The sequence below is a fragment of the Pleurodeles waltl genome, chromosome 3_1 (genome assembly GCF_031143425.1).
Source record: "Pleurodeles waltl isolate 20211129_DDA chromosome 3_1, aPleWal1.hap1.20221129, whole genome shotgun sequence".
NCBI lineage: Eukaryota > Metazoa > Chordata > Amphibia > Caudata > Salamandridae > Pleurodeles > Pleurodeles waltl.
The window spans coordinates 1172815326-1172831732 of record NC_090440.1 but is presented as its reverse complement, the minus strand read 5'-3'; the positions used below and the strand labels follow the sequence as shown (position 1 = coordinate 1172831732).

Here is a 16407-nt window from a genome sequence, read left to right as displayed (position 1 = left end):
TTTTTGTGGTACATCATTTTGGCCAACCATTGCCAAGACGAGATCAGTTGACTTTGCAATTGCTTGTTTAGGAGTTTGTATCCTTCCTCACTTAGTATACCAAATGTTAGATTGATATGTTCATAAAGGACATTGCAAAGGTGTTTCTTATGAGTGTAGTTGTGCTGGATTGAGCTTCATGTTAATCTGCTAATCAAATTTAGTGTTATATTTTTGATGGAATGATGTGCATGAGAGTGCCCATTCTTTTGAGTAGGATTGGGAGGTGCTCATGAAGATCTGAGGGACTTTACCTGGTGTTCTTTGAGGGAGGCATGTATGAAGCTATAAGGGCTTCTTTATTAGAAGATGGTACTGAGTGGAAATTGCTGTATAAAGGTCTCTCCTCTTAGAGATAGACCCAGGCAGTAGAATGTGGGAGAGCTTTTTTCCTGCAAGCGCTCAGTCAAATAGATTTGGTTCATTGAATGCTAAGTTCATGTTGATCCTGCCGTTAGGAGGAAAACGGTTTGAGATTTACTGCCCTATAATTAATGCAGAAGATTTTGACTGCAGTGTCCCAATATCTTTGGCTTCATTAACTCTGTACTATATTGTGTAATGTGATAGTTGCTGTTGTCTGGCCAAGGGCACCTTTCATGGTCTGTGCCCATTGATACTGAATTAATAAAGGAATTTACCACTACATGAAAAGGGCACCAATGTAAATAAAGGATTCTTTTGCATGTATTGAAACTTTCATGCCTTGTGTATTCTTGTGTGGTGTGTTTTTACTTATTGTAAGCATAACCCAAAGCTTTGCTCCTCTCTAGCTGATGTTTTACCCCATCTCCTCTCAGCTGTCTGTTCACAGGAGCCCCTGATTGGTCCCTGCCGGGCCGCTATGCCCCGCTGGTACTTCGACCACAACAAGAAAAAGTGCATTCGTTTTATATATGGAGGCTGCAAAGGCAACCAGAACAATTTTGAGTCCATGGACTATTGTATGGCTGTATGTGAGACACTAAGTAAGTCCAGCCCCTGCCCTCTATGATTTCACTAGTCTGTCTGAGAAAGCCATCTATCCGCTGTCCTGTTGTGTCTAACGCTTTGTCTCTCCTCTGACTGGATCAGCAGCAGTGTCCCGCCTCCACCCCGTCCTGCACCTTGTTGATTCTGGTGTTTGTGACACTGTCATTCTCTTGTTCTGCTTACCTCTAGGTTGAGGCTTTGTGGCTAGTAAGGTTTTTATCCATATGCATGCTACCTTTTTTATAATCAGCACTTTTCCTTGATTGCGGTGATTGCTCTCACATCTGCAGCAACACCTCTTTACGTGGCAGCGGGTAGCCATGTCATCTTGATTGTGGTTTCTTGTGTTGCTTCTCCAAATTCACTTTTTTGCATACTAAATACATATGCTTCAGAGGTTAGTTATTTCGTCATCTCCTCTATAACTCGCAATTTGTTTCTCTTGTCCTTTGCCTATATAAATTTTACAGTCATACAAGAATACTTATACTGCTTGCATTCGCTGTTCTATGTGTGCTCTGTTTTATCTAAATACTACAACAGAGGTAGCTAAAACCAGTTTTAAAATAAGTGGCTGTGCTGGAAAAGCCACTGACCTCATGCTGCACTCTTCGCTACATATACTTTTAAGAGCAAAGCAACCCTTTGCCACACTCTTTACATGCAAGGAGAAATACCATGTTGTGGTGTTTAATTGGGAAATTATGCAGATAGTACCGAAGCTGTATATAGATTTGTACAGTTTTACCAAAAAAGGAACTCATTCATGTGTTCTTGAAGATGACACGTACTTTGATGTTAAATTGTGAAAAGCGGTTGGATTAGTGGTGACTTGTAAGGGCTGAAAGTAAAGTCATGCATCAACCAGTTAGTTGCCTTGTTGCTGAAAGAAGAGAAAGCAGGGATTAGGATTGTGACAGGAAAGATGTTTTCAACTGGTGGAGTGTGATAATTTATTGGACAGGCAATGGCTCTATATGTGGAAGTGGAAACCGTACTGGTGATTCATAGTTAAACACGAAAAGGTTCATAGTAAAACATGAAAATGCTCCATAGAAGCAATTCAGACTGTAGCTGATTTTGATAGTCCTCAAAAAACTCTTTAATCTAAAGATGAATGGGACACTGGGATAGGCTTTAAAGCAGGGATATTAAAACAGTTTGGCGAAATTGGTCTGAAAATGACTTGATGTGGAGTTAGAATCTAGTTTGTTTTATCAAATGTCCATGCTTTTTTCCTCAAACCTGCAATTTAGTGTACTGCCATTGTTATCCCTGCAGAATAAGAATATAAGCCTCTTTCCAGGTTTAGAGGTATGTTGACAATGCTGTCTTTGTGTCCCTGGCAAGTACTGCCTATGCTTTTCTCAGTAGCTCCATGCTTTTTCAGATATGAATTAAGGCAATGCCTACACTGCCCTCGACTCCAGCCTACAATACCTACACCTTGAATGTATTGCATAATATCAGTTTGTGTTCCACTGTCCTGTTTGGGCCATATTTGTGGGGGATTGTCAATATATTTGTTCCACCCCTGAGTTTCATGCCAGGGTGAATGAATTACTGTATCATGCAGGTGCACTCCTGTTATATCTGGTTTGACTCTACACAGTGATTGGTCTTCTATTGCAGTCTCCTCACTACTACTGTTCATTTTTGCATCTGGCTTTGTCCATGTCCCAAAGGTTCGGTAGAAGGCTGACTTGGTGTCAGTTTCATCGCCTTAGTGGCCTTCCCTTAGCCTCATCAACAAGGGGTCTGGATAAAGAGGATGGGAGAAAAGCACAAAGACCTGGTAAAAAAGGCCTACAATGCTTTGCTTTTTCTTTTTTTACTGGGTGACATGCTGCATCTCCGAGTGCTTTGCAGTTGCCGTTATAGCCAAGGCAGCAAGTCTCTTTTCAGTGGTATATTGAAGTCATCCGTTAGGCAGCTGTGAGAGCTACTCTGCATATGTTCTGTAACCATTATGCTAAGTATGACTTCTTATGAATTGAAGCTTAATTTGATGAAGCGCAGTAAAAAAAAAATGGTTGAATCTTAAGGTTACTAACATTCCCTACCCCATGCTTTCTAATCTTCCAAAGAGCCTGGAGGAGACTGAACCTACCATTATGTGATATACTATTCTAAATAGTGGTACACCGTATACCCAGGGCCTGTAATTTAATTCCTACTTGTGGGCCTGCAGCGCTGATTGTGCCACCTACTTGAATAGTTCTGTAAACATGGCTCAGGCCTACCACTGCAGAGCCTGTGTGTGCAGTCTCACTGCCACCCCGACCTGGCATCTAAAACCTCTTGCCAACCCCAGAACTCACCTTTTCTTATACATGTCGCCCCTAAGATGTGACCTAGGTAGCCCATGTGGCAGGGTGCCATGTAAGCAACAAGCAGGACATGTATGTTTAAGTTTTTCATGTCCTTGTAATGAAAATCTCCTAAATTAATTTTCCGTTACTGGGACGCCTTGCCCCTCTCATAGGCCAGCATTGGGAATTCCTTTTATTACCTTTGAGCTGTAATTCCTGATCTGAGAGGAATAGCTGCATCATGTTTAGTACCATTGGGGTGGTAGTAATAAATACTCTTTAATGGTAAAGGCAGATTTAGTATTACTATTTTAGAAATGCCACTTTTATGAAGTGGGTATTTCTCTGTACTCCGTTTTCTGTGTGCCCACAGAATAGCTCCAATACACATCTACCTTGGGCTGGGTGACAGCTACACTTGTGCATTCCCTCCAGACACCAACAACACAGAATACTCAACTGCATCTGCCTACTGATGTGTATTCCTAGGAAGGAGGTTGGGAAGGGTCAAACTTATACTTCAAAGGGACTTCACAAGAACTCTTTGTAGTCATCCCCCACATCAAAGGCATTTTAAAGTATAAGTACTGGATCTGTGACCCATTCAAATCTGTAAACGTCTGGACTCAAGGAAACGCTGCTGGAGTAAAGACTGCTCTATACCAGGATTACCACTCTGCCAGGATTGACTCCTCCCAGGAACTGCTGCCCTGCATTGCTGTGCTGCCCTGCAGCCTCTTGGTCTCTTCCCGGTAGCCCAAGACTCACTCACCAAATCCAGAGTGACTCAAAGCTGCTTTTTGATTTCCTTTGCTGCTCGTTACTTCATTCCCCTCTTGGACAGGGTACATACCTCTGCGAACTAGAGACCCAGTTTTTAGCAAGTGCAATTTGTTCTTCCTCCAGATGGCCTGCCATCCTTTTCTTTCTGTTCTCTTTGGTACAGTATGGAAACATAGATGTGAAGGGAGCAGAACCACTAGTGTATAAATACAGGCTCCCAAAACCCATTTCTTACTGTCTAAATCCGATTCATAGGACTGACCCTGTGGCTAAAGACGACCCAAGATGTTCCCATGAAGAGTTGCTACAGTAAGGAGTCTTATCTGGGGGGCGTGGCTAGCCTGCCGACAAGATGGCCGTCACTTTGTGAGGCTCTGCCAGGCTTAGGGCATAATCCTCCATTTCTCCTGTTGGAGCGGCTGTTACTGCGCTCCCTCGGCTGGACGAGTCCTCGCGGGTGGTAGTGTTCCCACACCTTCCTGATCCGGGGCTGGTGGAGGCTCTACGGCGCCCCTCGGCTACAAGTAGTCGAGGGGCGCGCTCTGGCCTGTGCTCGACCCGCGGCGGCAAGAGACGCGCTCTGTGTTGCTGCCGGCTGGATGCCAGCGGGGCTGCGGAGGAGGAGTTACCGCTGCCTGAGTGCTAGGGATGGCCGGAGGCGAGGTGATTTTCTGCGGGGCTGGCTCAGCGGTCGAGTCGGACCGCGGCCCTGCTCCCCTGTGGCCCTGTGGCTCCACTGCTCTGTGGAGTGCGGTGCTTACCTGCCCTTGGCGCGGGCGGGGCGGCTTGTGGTGGGTCTGGGCGCCTGGGTGTCCCTCTGCGGCCTGTCTGCATTTGGAGGCCTTCGGCTGGGGCGGCTACCCTGGACTTGTGAGTTGGGCGAGGCCCCTTCTGCTGTGGGGGGGGGGGGGCCCGGACACAACCCTTACATTCGGGCTGGGGCTCGCTCTGGCCTTGCTGGTGGCGGCGTCTGGAGGGGGGACCCAGGCGGCCCCATCACCGGTCAAATCAGACCGGGGGTCGTTTTGGTCATTTGGGAGCCGGCGGTGACGTCCTGAGCCCTGAGGAGGCCTGATTTGGGGCTTGCCTTTGTGCCCATTAGCTGTCTGGTGGTGGGCTCCCGATCTCGGAGGTGGGCTGGGACCGGTGGCAACGGATGAGGCCCACTACCTGGGAGATACTGTGCTACTATTGGAGACTCCTACTTGTGATGACACTCCCTGTATGAACTTGGTGCGCTGGCTTCCCCTCTTCAGGAACTTGCGGTGAGTCTCCCTTTGTGGGTTTTTGGCGGCTGTCAGTATGGGAAAGGAGGAGCAGAGGCAGGCGAAGATCTCCTTTGACGGAGGTAGGAGGAAGGGAGGTCTCTCTGCCTCTCAATCGGGGGAGCTGCCGGTGGAGGAAGGGCCTTCGGAAACATCGGTCAAAGCCATGTTTTTGGATCTTAAAAGCAGCTTAGCTGGCATAGGTGCTAAACTAGATCACTTAACTGAGCAAATGGACCCCATCAAGGCCAGGGTGGATGATCACGATGCTCGCTTTGACCAGTTAGTGACGCGCACTTCGGAGCTGGAGGATCAACAGCACGGAGAACGGGAACAATTGTTGCGGATGGAACGGGTGCTGGAGGTAATACGCAATAAAAATGAAGATTTGGAGGCACGGTCGCGCCACAACATCATCAGAATAATTGGTCTCCCGGAATCCACGGATATAGGTAGGATGGAGGACTTCGTGGAGAAAATGCTTGCAGACCTATTTCCTGGAGAGCTTTCCCGGGTGCTTGTGGTGGAGAGAGCCCACAGGTCACTCGGGCCTCGGCCTCCGCCTGGGACCCCGCCGCGACCCATTATTATCCGTCTGCTGAACTACCGCGACAGAGATGCTATGCTGCGGTTAGCCAGAGAAAGACATCCGGATGATCTATAAGAACTCTGAGCTAAACCTTTTTCCGGATTACACCCCAAGTGTGCAGGCGGCGCGCAGGGCCTTCCTGCCGATTAAACGCTCGCTAAGTTTGACTGATGCTAGATTTTCTCTTATTTATCCTGCAAAGCTCCGAGTACAGCATGGGGGCACATTACATTTCTTTATGGACCAGAAGTTTGTGGCTAAATTTGTTAAGACGATTCCCCAGAGGTCTGTGACTGCGAGTGCGGATGACTCTGGAGCTGAGCGAGCAGTCCTAAGTGACAATGATTAAATGACCGTGGGTGCCAGAGGACCAGGTGGTCTTGATGGCTATAAGGGAGCGCTGCCACAGTACCTTTGTTTTTCTCACTTGCCGCTCTGACATTATACCTGTTTTTGGGCCCTTTTGCCCTCCCTCCCCTGCCCTGGTTTGGATGGCAGGTTGAGTGGCTAGCCTTACGGCCCTTGGATGAGTCCTGTCACTATGTTGTGGGTTTTTGGTTGGTTTTCTGTGGGTTTGGTGGGGTGGATCATTGCTACAACCCGTTTGGGGGGTCTGCATGGGTGGGCCTGTTCACATCTTGTTTTCTCTTTGTTTTCTGGTCCTTTCTCCTCTGCTTATTTTGTCTATGTGCGGCTGACAGACTTGAGGGGGTGGCGTGGTGGTATGGAGTTCTGGTTTGGTTGCTTTGGTGGTGCTGGGAGGGTGACGTTGATTTGTTGTCTCACCTGGAATTTGCGTGGCTTGAAGGACGGGCGCAAGGTGCGGCTCATGTCTGCTTATGTTAAGCGCCAGAATATAGATACATGCATGCTGCAGGAGACTCATCTGGTGACGGTTACGCTGAATATCTTGAAAGCTGGATGGATTGATGAATGTCATGGCACGGTGTTCTCGCGGTACACGAGGGACGAGCCGATTCTGCTGCGTAAGGGGCTGCAATGGCGCACTCAGCGGGTAATGGCGGATCCAAATGGGTGCTATGTTCTGATGAGTGGGACGCTACTGGATAGGCCTTGCAGGCTTGTCTCAGTTTATGGCCCTAATGTTGACGACCCAGAATTTTTCTGCTAGGTCTGGCACCTGGTCGACTCGATGGGTGGTGGCGCTGTGATTTGGGGAGGAGACTTTAATGTGGTCCTAGATCCGGAGAGGGATCGGGAAAGTTCATCCAGGGCGTGACACTCCTCCACTGCTAATGCTTTGTCGACTGTCATGAGTGACGGCGCCTTGGTTGATATATGGAGGAAGAAACATGGGGATAAGAGGGAGGACACATGTGTCAATTACGTGTATAATAGCTGGTCCTGCGAGATGTGGAACTTTGGACACGGTCGGTGGAGCACTTGGCCCGAACTCTGTCGGACCACTCCCCGGTCAAGTTGGAGTTGGCGATGCCTGGGGGTCCGAGTGCCACCTTTACCTGGCGTCTGCCTCAGGGGGCACTCCGAGATGAGGCGTTCCGTGAAGAGGTTCATGAGGCTATCACTCAATATTTTGACGAGAACAGTGGGTCAGTGGAGTCTGCCGGGACGCTTTGGGAGGCCTTTAAGGTTGTCATTCGTGGAGAGTGTCTTTCGAATCAACACAGGGTGCTACGATCGCTGCGGCGGGAGCTGGCTGCTTTGGAGGCACGAATTGCTGAGCTGGAGGCGAAATTAGTGGCAGATTGGTCTGGTGATACGTTGGCGGCTTTGCACAGCGCGGTATCTCTGTATGAGGAGGCCTCCCTGCAGAAAGTTTGTTTTTTGGGAAAGTATGCCAGGGCGAGGCGCTATGGCGAGGGAGATAGGGCCGGACGCACACTGGCGAATATGCTACGCAAGCCCTGGGCTAGCAGCTATGTCACTGAAATAGATGGGTTGGAGGGTGAGCGCGTGGCTGGAACGGAGGGAGTTATGAAAGTTTTTACTAGATACTTTATGGATTTGTATTCTGCTCCCACCGAGTTGACTGGTGAGGCTGCGCAGGATTATTTCTCCGAGATCAGCTTGCTCTGGTTTGACGATGTACATAGAGCTTATTTTGATGCACCCTTCTCTGTGGAGGAGGTGAAAGCAGCAATTAGCGGCTTGCCCGGTGATAAGTCCCCAGGATTAGATGGCCTGACCCCCGCATTCTATAAAGAAAACTCTGCCATTCTAGCTCCTCAACTGTTGGATGTTTATGCTGAGGCGATGGAGACTGGAACTCTTCCCGCCTCCCTACGGGAGGCGCTGATTGTTACGATTCTTAAGCCTGGTATGGACCCACATAGCTGCTATTCGTACCGCCCACTCTCTATGATCAACGTAGATAATAAAATTTTGGCCAAGATGATAGTGGCATGATTGCAGCCGTTGATGCCACGGTTGGTGCTCCCTGACCAGTCCGGGTTTGTGCCGGGGCGGTCGACAATGCATAATCTGCGAACGTTCTTTGCAGTTGTGGGCGCACTTGCGGTGGAGGAGGAGGCTGCGCCAGTGTTTTTGGATGCCACAAAGGCGTTTGACTCGCTGGTGTGGAAGTATTTATTTGCGTTGCTTGGTAGGGTGGGCCTGAGTGTGCGATTCGTGAAAATGATTTGATTGCTGTATACGGATCCTGTCGCTTGCCTGCGGCTGAATGGCTGTATTTCTGACCCCTTCCATGTGGCCCGGGGGACCAGCCAGGGATGCCCCCTGTCCCCGCCCATTTTTGCAATAGCAATGGAGCCGCTTGCGGCCTTTCTGCGACAACACCATAATAACAGAGGGATGCCGTTCCGGCAGCGGCCTTTATTGATTTCAATGTACGCTGACGACATTGCGTTGTATGTTCGCGAGCCGAGCAAGAATCTAGATGTTCTGCTTAATGAGATTGTTCGGTTTGGCGTCTTCTCTGGCATAATGATCAACTGGTCTAAATCGGTTGTGCTGCCTCTTACTGTGGGGACGGCAAGTTTTTCGTCCCGGTATCCTATTAAGTGGGCGAGCGGTCCGGTCAGATACATGGGAATCTGGCTGAGCTGTGATGTTGAAACGCTTTGGTTGGCTAATTATGGCAGGCTAGTAGCTTGGCTGGAGGACAGGATCGAGGTGTGGCGTTCGCTGTCGCTTATAGGGCGCATTGCCATTGCCAAGATGGTCGTGCTGCCAAAATTTCTGTATTTATTTGTGAACCTTCCTCTGGTACTTACTGCTGTTTTTTTGCGGCGCCTCCGTTCGGCCCTGATACGACTGGTCTGGGCGGGTGGGCAGCCCAGGATAGCTTAGGAGATGCTGGTGCTGCCCTTCGAGTTGGGTGGCCTTGCTGCCCCTGATTTGTAGCTTTATTATTATTGCGCACAGGCCCATTTTGAGTACTATTGGATTCGCCCCATGCGCTACCTACCGCATCTCGCGCCTGAGAGCGATGCAGTGTGGCCGGATAGGCTGCCGCGGGTCCTTGGGTGCTTGTCTCGTGGTGTGGATACTGTGGCGTGTACCTCCAGAGCTTGGGCAGCTTTGTTGCGCCGGTCTGGGGCATGTGAGCCCTTTGCTCCTGCGATGCCGGTGCTAGATGTCGCTGATGAGAGGATTTCCCGGGATGTGCAGTTGCGGGACTTCCTCAATGGCTTGGGCCTGTCTTCTTTAGGAGATTGGTTTGAGGTGGGGCGGTTGATCTCCCCGGAGGCGGTGCTTAGAGATGGAGCTGATAATGCTTTGCACCGGTTATATGTCCTGCGTGTTTGTGCGATGCTCTGCGCGCGATTTGCGGGTCTCCCGACGACCCGAGGATCTGCCAGGCGCTGGAGATGTGGTGTGTGCAGTCGTCGCTCAAACTCATTACTAAGCTGTATGGCTGTCTGCAGGAACAGCAGAGGGACATTGCCATGTCTGCTAAAGCCAGGTGGGAAATGGATGTCGGGGAGGACATTTCTGAAGAAGCGTGGAAGAAATGCTGTGCGCACATGAGAGCACTGTCGTCGAATTATCGGCTGCGGCTTATTCATTTTAAATTCCTACATTGTTGATATTACACCCCTTGAAGTCTCTATGCTATGGGGCTGCGCGCGGATGCTAAGTGTGAAAGGTGTTGCGCCCCCGATGCTGATTTTCTACACTTGCTGTGGCATTGTGGGGAGGTGCGTGACTTTTGGCTGGAAGTGATGCATGCAATTGCGGAGATGACTGGCTTGGATCTGCCCCTCTCCCCTACGCTGGCGCTGCTTGGACTGGTGGACAGGGTGCCGTCGTCTTTGCGTAGACTAGTGGGCCTATTGCTGCTGTTGGCTAAACGCAGAGTGGCGATGTGCTGGGGGAGAGGCCGGGCCCCTCGCTGGGCTGACTGGCTGCGAGATGCGGCGTTCTGCCAGGAGCAGTTAACAATTTTTTGGGAACTGGTCCCTGAGGGTTCCTGCCCGAGGGACATTTGGGCACCCCTGTGCTCCTTTTTGGAGTCTCATAAATGAAATGTTGCGTGTTTATTTTGGTCGGCCACGCACATGGAAGATCAGCTTTGGGTTGCCGCTCGTCAGCGCCATGTTTGCTTGCTGGGATGGATGACTGTGCTGCCCGTGTCCCTCTCTGCCACCCTTTATCTCTTTTGTTGGTAGTTGACCTGTTCTTTCCAGCCCTGGGAGCGTGGTAGCATTTAGCCTCTATCCTTGAGGTATGTTTCTAATGTTAATCCCAATGGCTAGTACATGTTGTGTTGGATGGAACCTGATGTCCTGAGCATGATGGGAATATTTCCCTTGCTATATATTATCATTGACTGACTAAAAAACAGTTGATGTTTGGAGACTGCCGGGATTATCTGTGTATGTATTTGCTCTGCTTCTGGGCTTGTTGTTTTTATGTTTATCAAAATTGAATAAAAAAATAAATTAAAAAAAGGAGTCTTATCTATCGGTTCATGTGGTGATATTAGGCAGACGTTTTTTGGTGTTTTTGTTTTTAAGATTATTTGAACTTATCTTCAAAGTCTAGGAATCCTACTCTGGGCAGTTCTGATGATAGCATTTCAAATGCTTCATATTTGGTGTTCGAAATTATTCTGACATGCCTACCTAAATCTTTCTTATCCTGTGAAGTTCTCCTTTGTATTTGGGGTGCCACAAAACAGATGGGCTGCGCTGGGTTCCGTCCTAATATGGATTTACCAACTGAACCAGGTACAACCCTTTCCACACTTGACTCAAAGTAGCATGGGCGAGCTGCCTCCAGTTTCCAGGGTGGCAAAAGCTCAGACTTCAACATCAACAAACATAATACCTTCAGTGTGAAGCCCAGTGCTTGTCTTTTAGAAAAAGGAAGTAATTGTGATATGTGTTGTGTAGATACACATGCTGTGCATATGCCCTCCATCTAGTGTTGGGCTGGGATGTGTAGAACTTGTTTTTGTTTGAAGAATTTTTTCGAGTCACGAGTTGTAGTAACTCCTCTCTTAGTTAGCATTGCTCATGAAAATCAACTCCATAGTTTGATTGTTTTCTTCCGCCATCCGGTACAGACGTGCTTTGTTGGGGCTTTGAGTCAACGCAGCATGGCGACCTTTGTCAAGGCCTCTTGAGTTCTACATTTCCAATAAGTTTAGAACAGTCTGTGCACTTATTCTTTCTCTACGTCGTGGTCAACAGTTCTGCATCACAGGTGATGTTTTTGAGCAGGGTCTTGGTCCTGGTTGGGCTCTTTTCCGCTTGTCTGGCATTCAAGAATGGTCTAAGCGTGATTGCAGACACTGTCCAGAGTACCACTCAAAGCACTCTTGGATAGACCAGGAGGTCGTATGCAGTTTGTGCCTATCTCCAGACCATAAGAAGGCCTCCTGCTGGGCCTGTCTTGCAGTTCAGTCAAAGAAGACCATCCGTAATCGTCATGACCGTCTGCTTTCATTTTGTGCCATTAAACAGCAGAGAGACGATGAGACCCCCGATATCTTCGGGGAGAGTATGTCCAAATGGAGGACTTCGAGAAGGATGTCGAGGCTGAACCAGAGTCTTTGTCTGAATCAGACGATGCAGATCCGCAGCCAACACTGGCCCAATGGCAGAGCATACACGCAATGGGTACCACATCACAACAAGGCACTCACTGCCCTTCCGGGGTCAGGGCTTGCAGCCCTCATTCGGAATGATTCGGGCCACCACTGCCCTCCAGCCATGGCTGGCACCAATATAAGACTTCGGAGACAATGTCAGTTCCCCCTCTGGTACAGTCAGTAGGTCAAGACCAGGCATCCCTAGATGCCACCAACATCTTTGGCGCCCACCAGTAGATAGGCATCGAAGGACATTTTGGAGCTGAAACAAGTATTTGCATCATGTCTTCAGACCGAAGCAAGGCTTGATGTTGGAAGCTACTTTGGTGTTGAAACACACTTTAGTTGTGAAAGCTGAAACAAGCGTCTACGCCTAAAGTGACTTTGTGGACCAAACAGCCAACGGTGCTCCGTTGCCCATCTAGAGCAGACGCGGATAACCAGGAGCTTCCTATCCGTCAGGAGGAACTGGACACTAAACAGCGCTGCTTTTTTATCCATTCCCACACATGCAAGATTATTGCTAAACCTCCACCTCATTGTAGCATTCTCTTCCTCGCAGAGGCAGTTTACATTCAAAGAACAGTTATCTCTGGAGCCACCACTGCCTTCAAAGCTGAAGAAGAGATATGATATGGGTACCAGCCCTGTACCTGTAACACCTGCTCACCATCCTCGTCCTCTTTACCTCCTCCGCCACCTCCTCTCCCCCTCCCCCCAATGGCCCCATCACTTCAGGGGTCCTCTCAACCATCCTATGAAGAGGGAAGCCCCCACCACGCTTTATCTGAGGTACTATACATCCAAGTCCAAAAAGATGCTTCATGGGACGATTATGAGGTAGTCTTCCACGGGTCCATGACCCAGATTTGTACCCTGCAAATCCTTCTCTCCCTGATAGCACCACATTGTATCCTGAAGTGCTCCATAGAGCAGCTAATTTTCACAAGGTGGCTTTGCATTCTATACCGGAGGAAGATTATTTCCTAGTGTAAACCCTCTCCAATAGACAGTGGGCCAGCCAGTTCATGCCAATGCTTAAGGGCATGCTTAAGACATCACAGGAAGTTTTTAAAGGCCAGAATTGTCACACCAAGTGTCAACAAGAAGTATAAACCTCCACCCTCTGACCCACCATATATTACAGGGCAACTGCCACCCGACTCCTGTTGGTACATACTGCATGCAAGAGGTTGAATGCCCAGGGCACTGGGGGCGCACCGCTCCCTGAGCAAAGAAAGCAGAAAATTAGAAGCTGCAGGGAAAACGGTTGCAAGTCAGTCAGCATCCCATTGGCTTATTGCTAATTCAGTATGTCTGTTAGCAAGATATGATTGCATCCAATGGGATGAAATGCAGGAGCTTATACAGCACCTACCAGAACCGTATAAACAAAGGACTTAGAGGATTGTGTCGGAAGAGCAGACCATTGCTAATACTTCTGTCATATGTGCCCTTGATGCTGCGTACACCGCCACTAGGGGAGTAAACTCTAGCTTTCTTATCAGAAGACATGCTTGGCTTTGTATCTATCTTTAAGCCAGAAGTGCTTGATGGAGTACATCTATTTGGCCTAAGTTGATCAGATGCTGGAGAAAGAAAAAAAAAAAACACACAGAAACGGCCAAGGTAAAGGGTTCCCTACAGTTGCCATCTCCACAGTTGATCTTTCACCGCAGCCATAGTTTTGTGACGGTTCCAAAATCACCTCCCCCTAGACCTCCTATCGGAGACAGCAACAACAAGCACAAGCTATCCGGGAATACACCAGAGGTTCCTTCAGGGGAAATAATGCTAAAGGGCAGGGCAGAGGTGGAATAGCTAAGTTAGCCACCCCTACCAACAGTGACTCCCTTTTGTGGCATCCATGCCTTCCCTTACCTCGACGGATGGCTGATAAAGAGCTCAAGCAAACATCACTGCCTTGATCACAAGCAGCTCACTTTGCATCAACTCCACAATCTTCAGTTCCTGTTGCCTCTTTTTCAGCCAGATTGTAAGCTTATGCCAACTCTGTACAATGGCTTCTACAAGAGAGATTAGCAGAACAGTGGTCACAAGTGGAGCGTCAATGGGAAGATCTAGTGTTTGTAAAGGCCAGCACCTATTACTTTGTGCAGTAGTGGAACAGCAAAAATGTGCTGTGGGCAGGCCTGATCTGTACCCTATTCCGCAGGTGACCATTACCATAGACCAGAGGTCTTCAAACTGGGGGGCGGGCCCCCCTAGGGGGGCCTCAAGTGATCTCAGGGGGGGTGCCAGACTATGGCCTAAAGAAGCATTATACAGATAACAGGCCTTTGTTTTAAGCAGAAGCATGTTATTGCATTTAAAAAAATATATAACAGTACTTAACTGCAATGTTTAAATAGGTTTAGACAGATTTAAAATTTACATCTTTAGAAAATAACTGTGAAAACTTCTGAGGGGGGCCCAATGTTTTATATTTTTCAACTGGGGGGGCGCGGCGTTAAAAAGTTTGGAGACCACTGCCATAGACATATCTCTCATGGGCTGGAGGGGCACACCTACTGAAAATCGCTGCTCAGGCCCTGTGGTCTCCCCTACAAAAACATCTCATATAGACTACCTGGAGCTGTTGGAAAGTCAGACAACATAACTGCCATGTACTACCTTCGGAAACAGGGGCACACACACTTGCTCCAACTGTCAAGGTTAGAGCAGAATATTTGGTGGTGGGCAATTTACTACAAGGCTCACCTCCTAGTGGAGTACCTGCTGGGTAGAACATCAACTTTGCAGACCTGCTCAGCAGTGTGCAGCAACCAGTCCAGGATTGGTAACTCCTTCCAGAAGTCCTGTTCCACTATTTTCAGAGATGAAGTTTTCCCTAAATAGATCTGTTAGCAACCGCCAAAAACACCAAATGCCCAAGCTTCGCCTACAAGTTCCCTTGCCCACAGTCCAGGGGAAATGCACTGTGGATTAATTGCTCAGGGATATTTGCCTACACTTTTCTGCCTCTCCTACTCCTTGTATATGTGATCAAGAAACTACGCAAACTACTCCTGGATTTCTTGGCGGTTCCCCATGACAAGCTCCCCAACAGGCCGGACCATATGATCTTACAGTTTGGTTACATACATAAGTAAGTGCATGATTATCCTTAGGGAAGGTTGTTACCCCACCACTACGGCCTGTTATGCAGCAAAGTGGAAGAGATTTGTCCTGTACTGTCTTCCCAAACTCATTGATCCCTTAAAACAAACAGTGCAGGACATTGGCTACTACCTATTGTACGTGCAATGCTCAGAACTGGCCTACATACCTATGCTTCTACACTTAGCTCTAGTGCTGCATACTTTCAGAACACAGACCACTCCTTGCTGTTTAGAAACCCTGTAATTAAAGGTTTCATGGAAGCGCTTAAAAGGGTTATCCCTCCCAGACTACTCCCGGTCCCATCCTGGAATCTTAATATAGTCCACACAAGACTAATAAGGGCCCCCTTTTAAGCGCCTTCATTATTGTTGTCTACAATTTCTGTCCTGGAATATGGAGCCTTCCTAGTCACCATTACCTCACTTATATGTGTAAGCGAGATTCACTTGTTAACTTTAAGGAACCTTTTTTCAAGGTTCACACTGACAAGGTAGTCCTTAGGACTAATCCAACATTCCTACCCAAGGTGATATTTATTTCACTTTAACCAGACCATGGAACTGCCAGTTTTCTTCCTGCATCCAAACTAGGTAGCAGAGCGGCACTTCATACACTGGATGTAAAGAGAGCCTTCATGTACTACATGGACAGGGCAGACCCATTTCACAAGACTCAACAGCTATTTGTGGCCTTCCCAAAACCATACAAAGGGCCTGCTATTTCAAAAGCAGGAATGCTCAATGGCTAATTAAGTGTATTCAGACCCGCTATACCAGAGCTAAAATTCAGCACTCTACCCCTTTGAGGCCACATTCTACAGTAAAAAGGCAGCCTCCGTGGCTTTATTAGGCAACATTCCAATAGCTGACATTTGTAAAGCTGCTCCTTGGTCCACACCACACACTTTTGCTAAACAATATAGTGAGGATGTCCTAGCGAGACAGTAGGCCCAAGTGGGTCAAGCCGTTTTGTGTATGTTTTTTACAGTGTTCCTGAACATCCTCCAGCTAGCCGCTACATTCCAGGGAAAACTGCTTTTCAGTCTATGCACAGCACGTGTATCTACAGCTGCACATGCCACAAACTGAAAATGTTATTCACCCTGTAAACATCTGTTTGTCGCATGTAGTGCAGTAGATTCACAGGTGCCGCCCTCCTCCCCTGAAGACCTTGGTTGTTGCTGATAGCTTGTTTCTTCATCTATTATTCCTTCCTATTGCATGGACATCTTTATGCTTATTATACATCTGTACCTTCTGGGTGAGAAAACAGTCTAAATAATGA

At 48.2% G+C, this 16407-nt stretch overlaps 1 protein-coding gene across 8 annotated transcripts in view; it reads left to right on the top strand.

Moving 5' to 3' along the window:
* The window catches only part of APLP2 (amyloid beta precursor like protein 2), a 438018-nt gene that overhangs the window by 261172 nt on the left and 160439 nt on the right, over nucleotides 1–16407 (top strand). For 4 of the 8 annotated variants that reach the window (XM_069224472.1, XM_069224470.1, XM_069224471.1 and 1 more), the window contains exon 7: nucleotides 840–1007. The exons of the other annotated variants lie outside the window; for them this stretch is intronic. In XM_069224472.1, the coding sequence (XP_069080573.1) occupies nucleotides 840–1007 (168 nt within the window). The remainder of the gene's footprint in view (nucleotides 1–839; nucleotides 1008–16407) is intronic. 8 annotated transcript variants of the gene reach the window in all.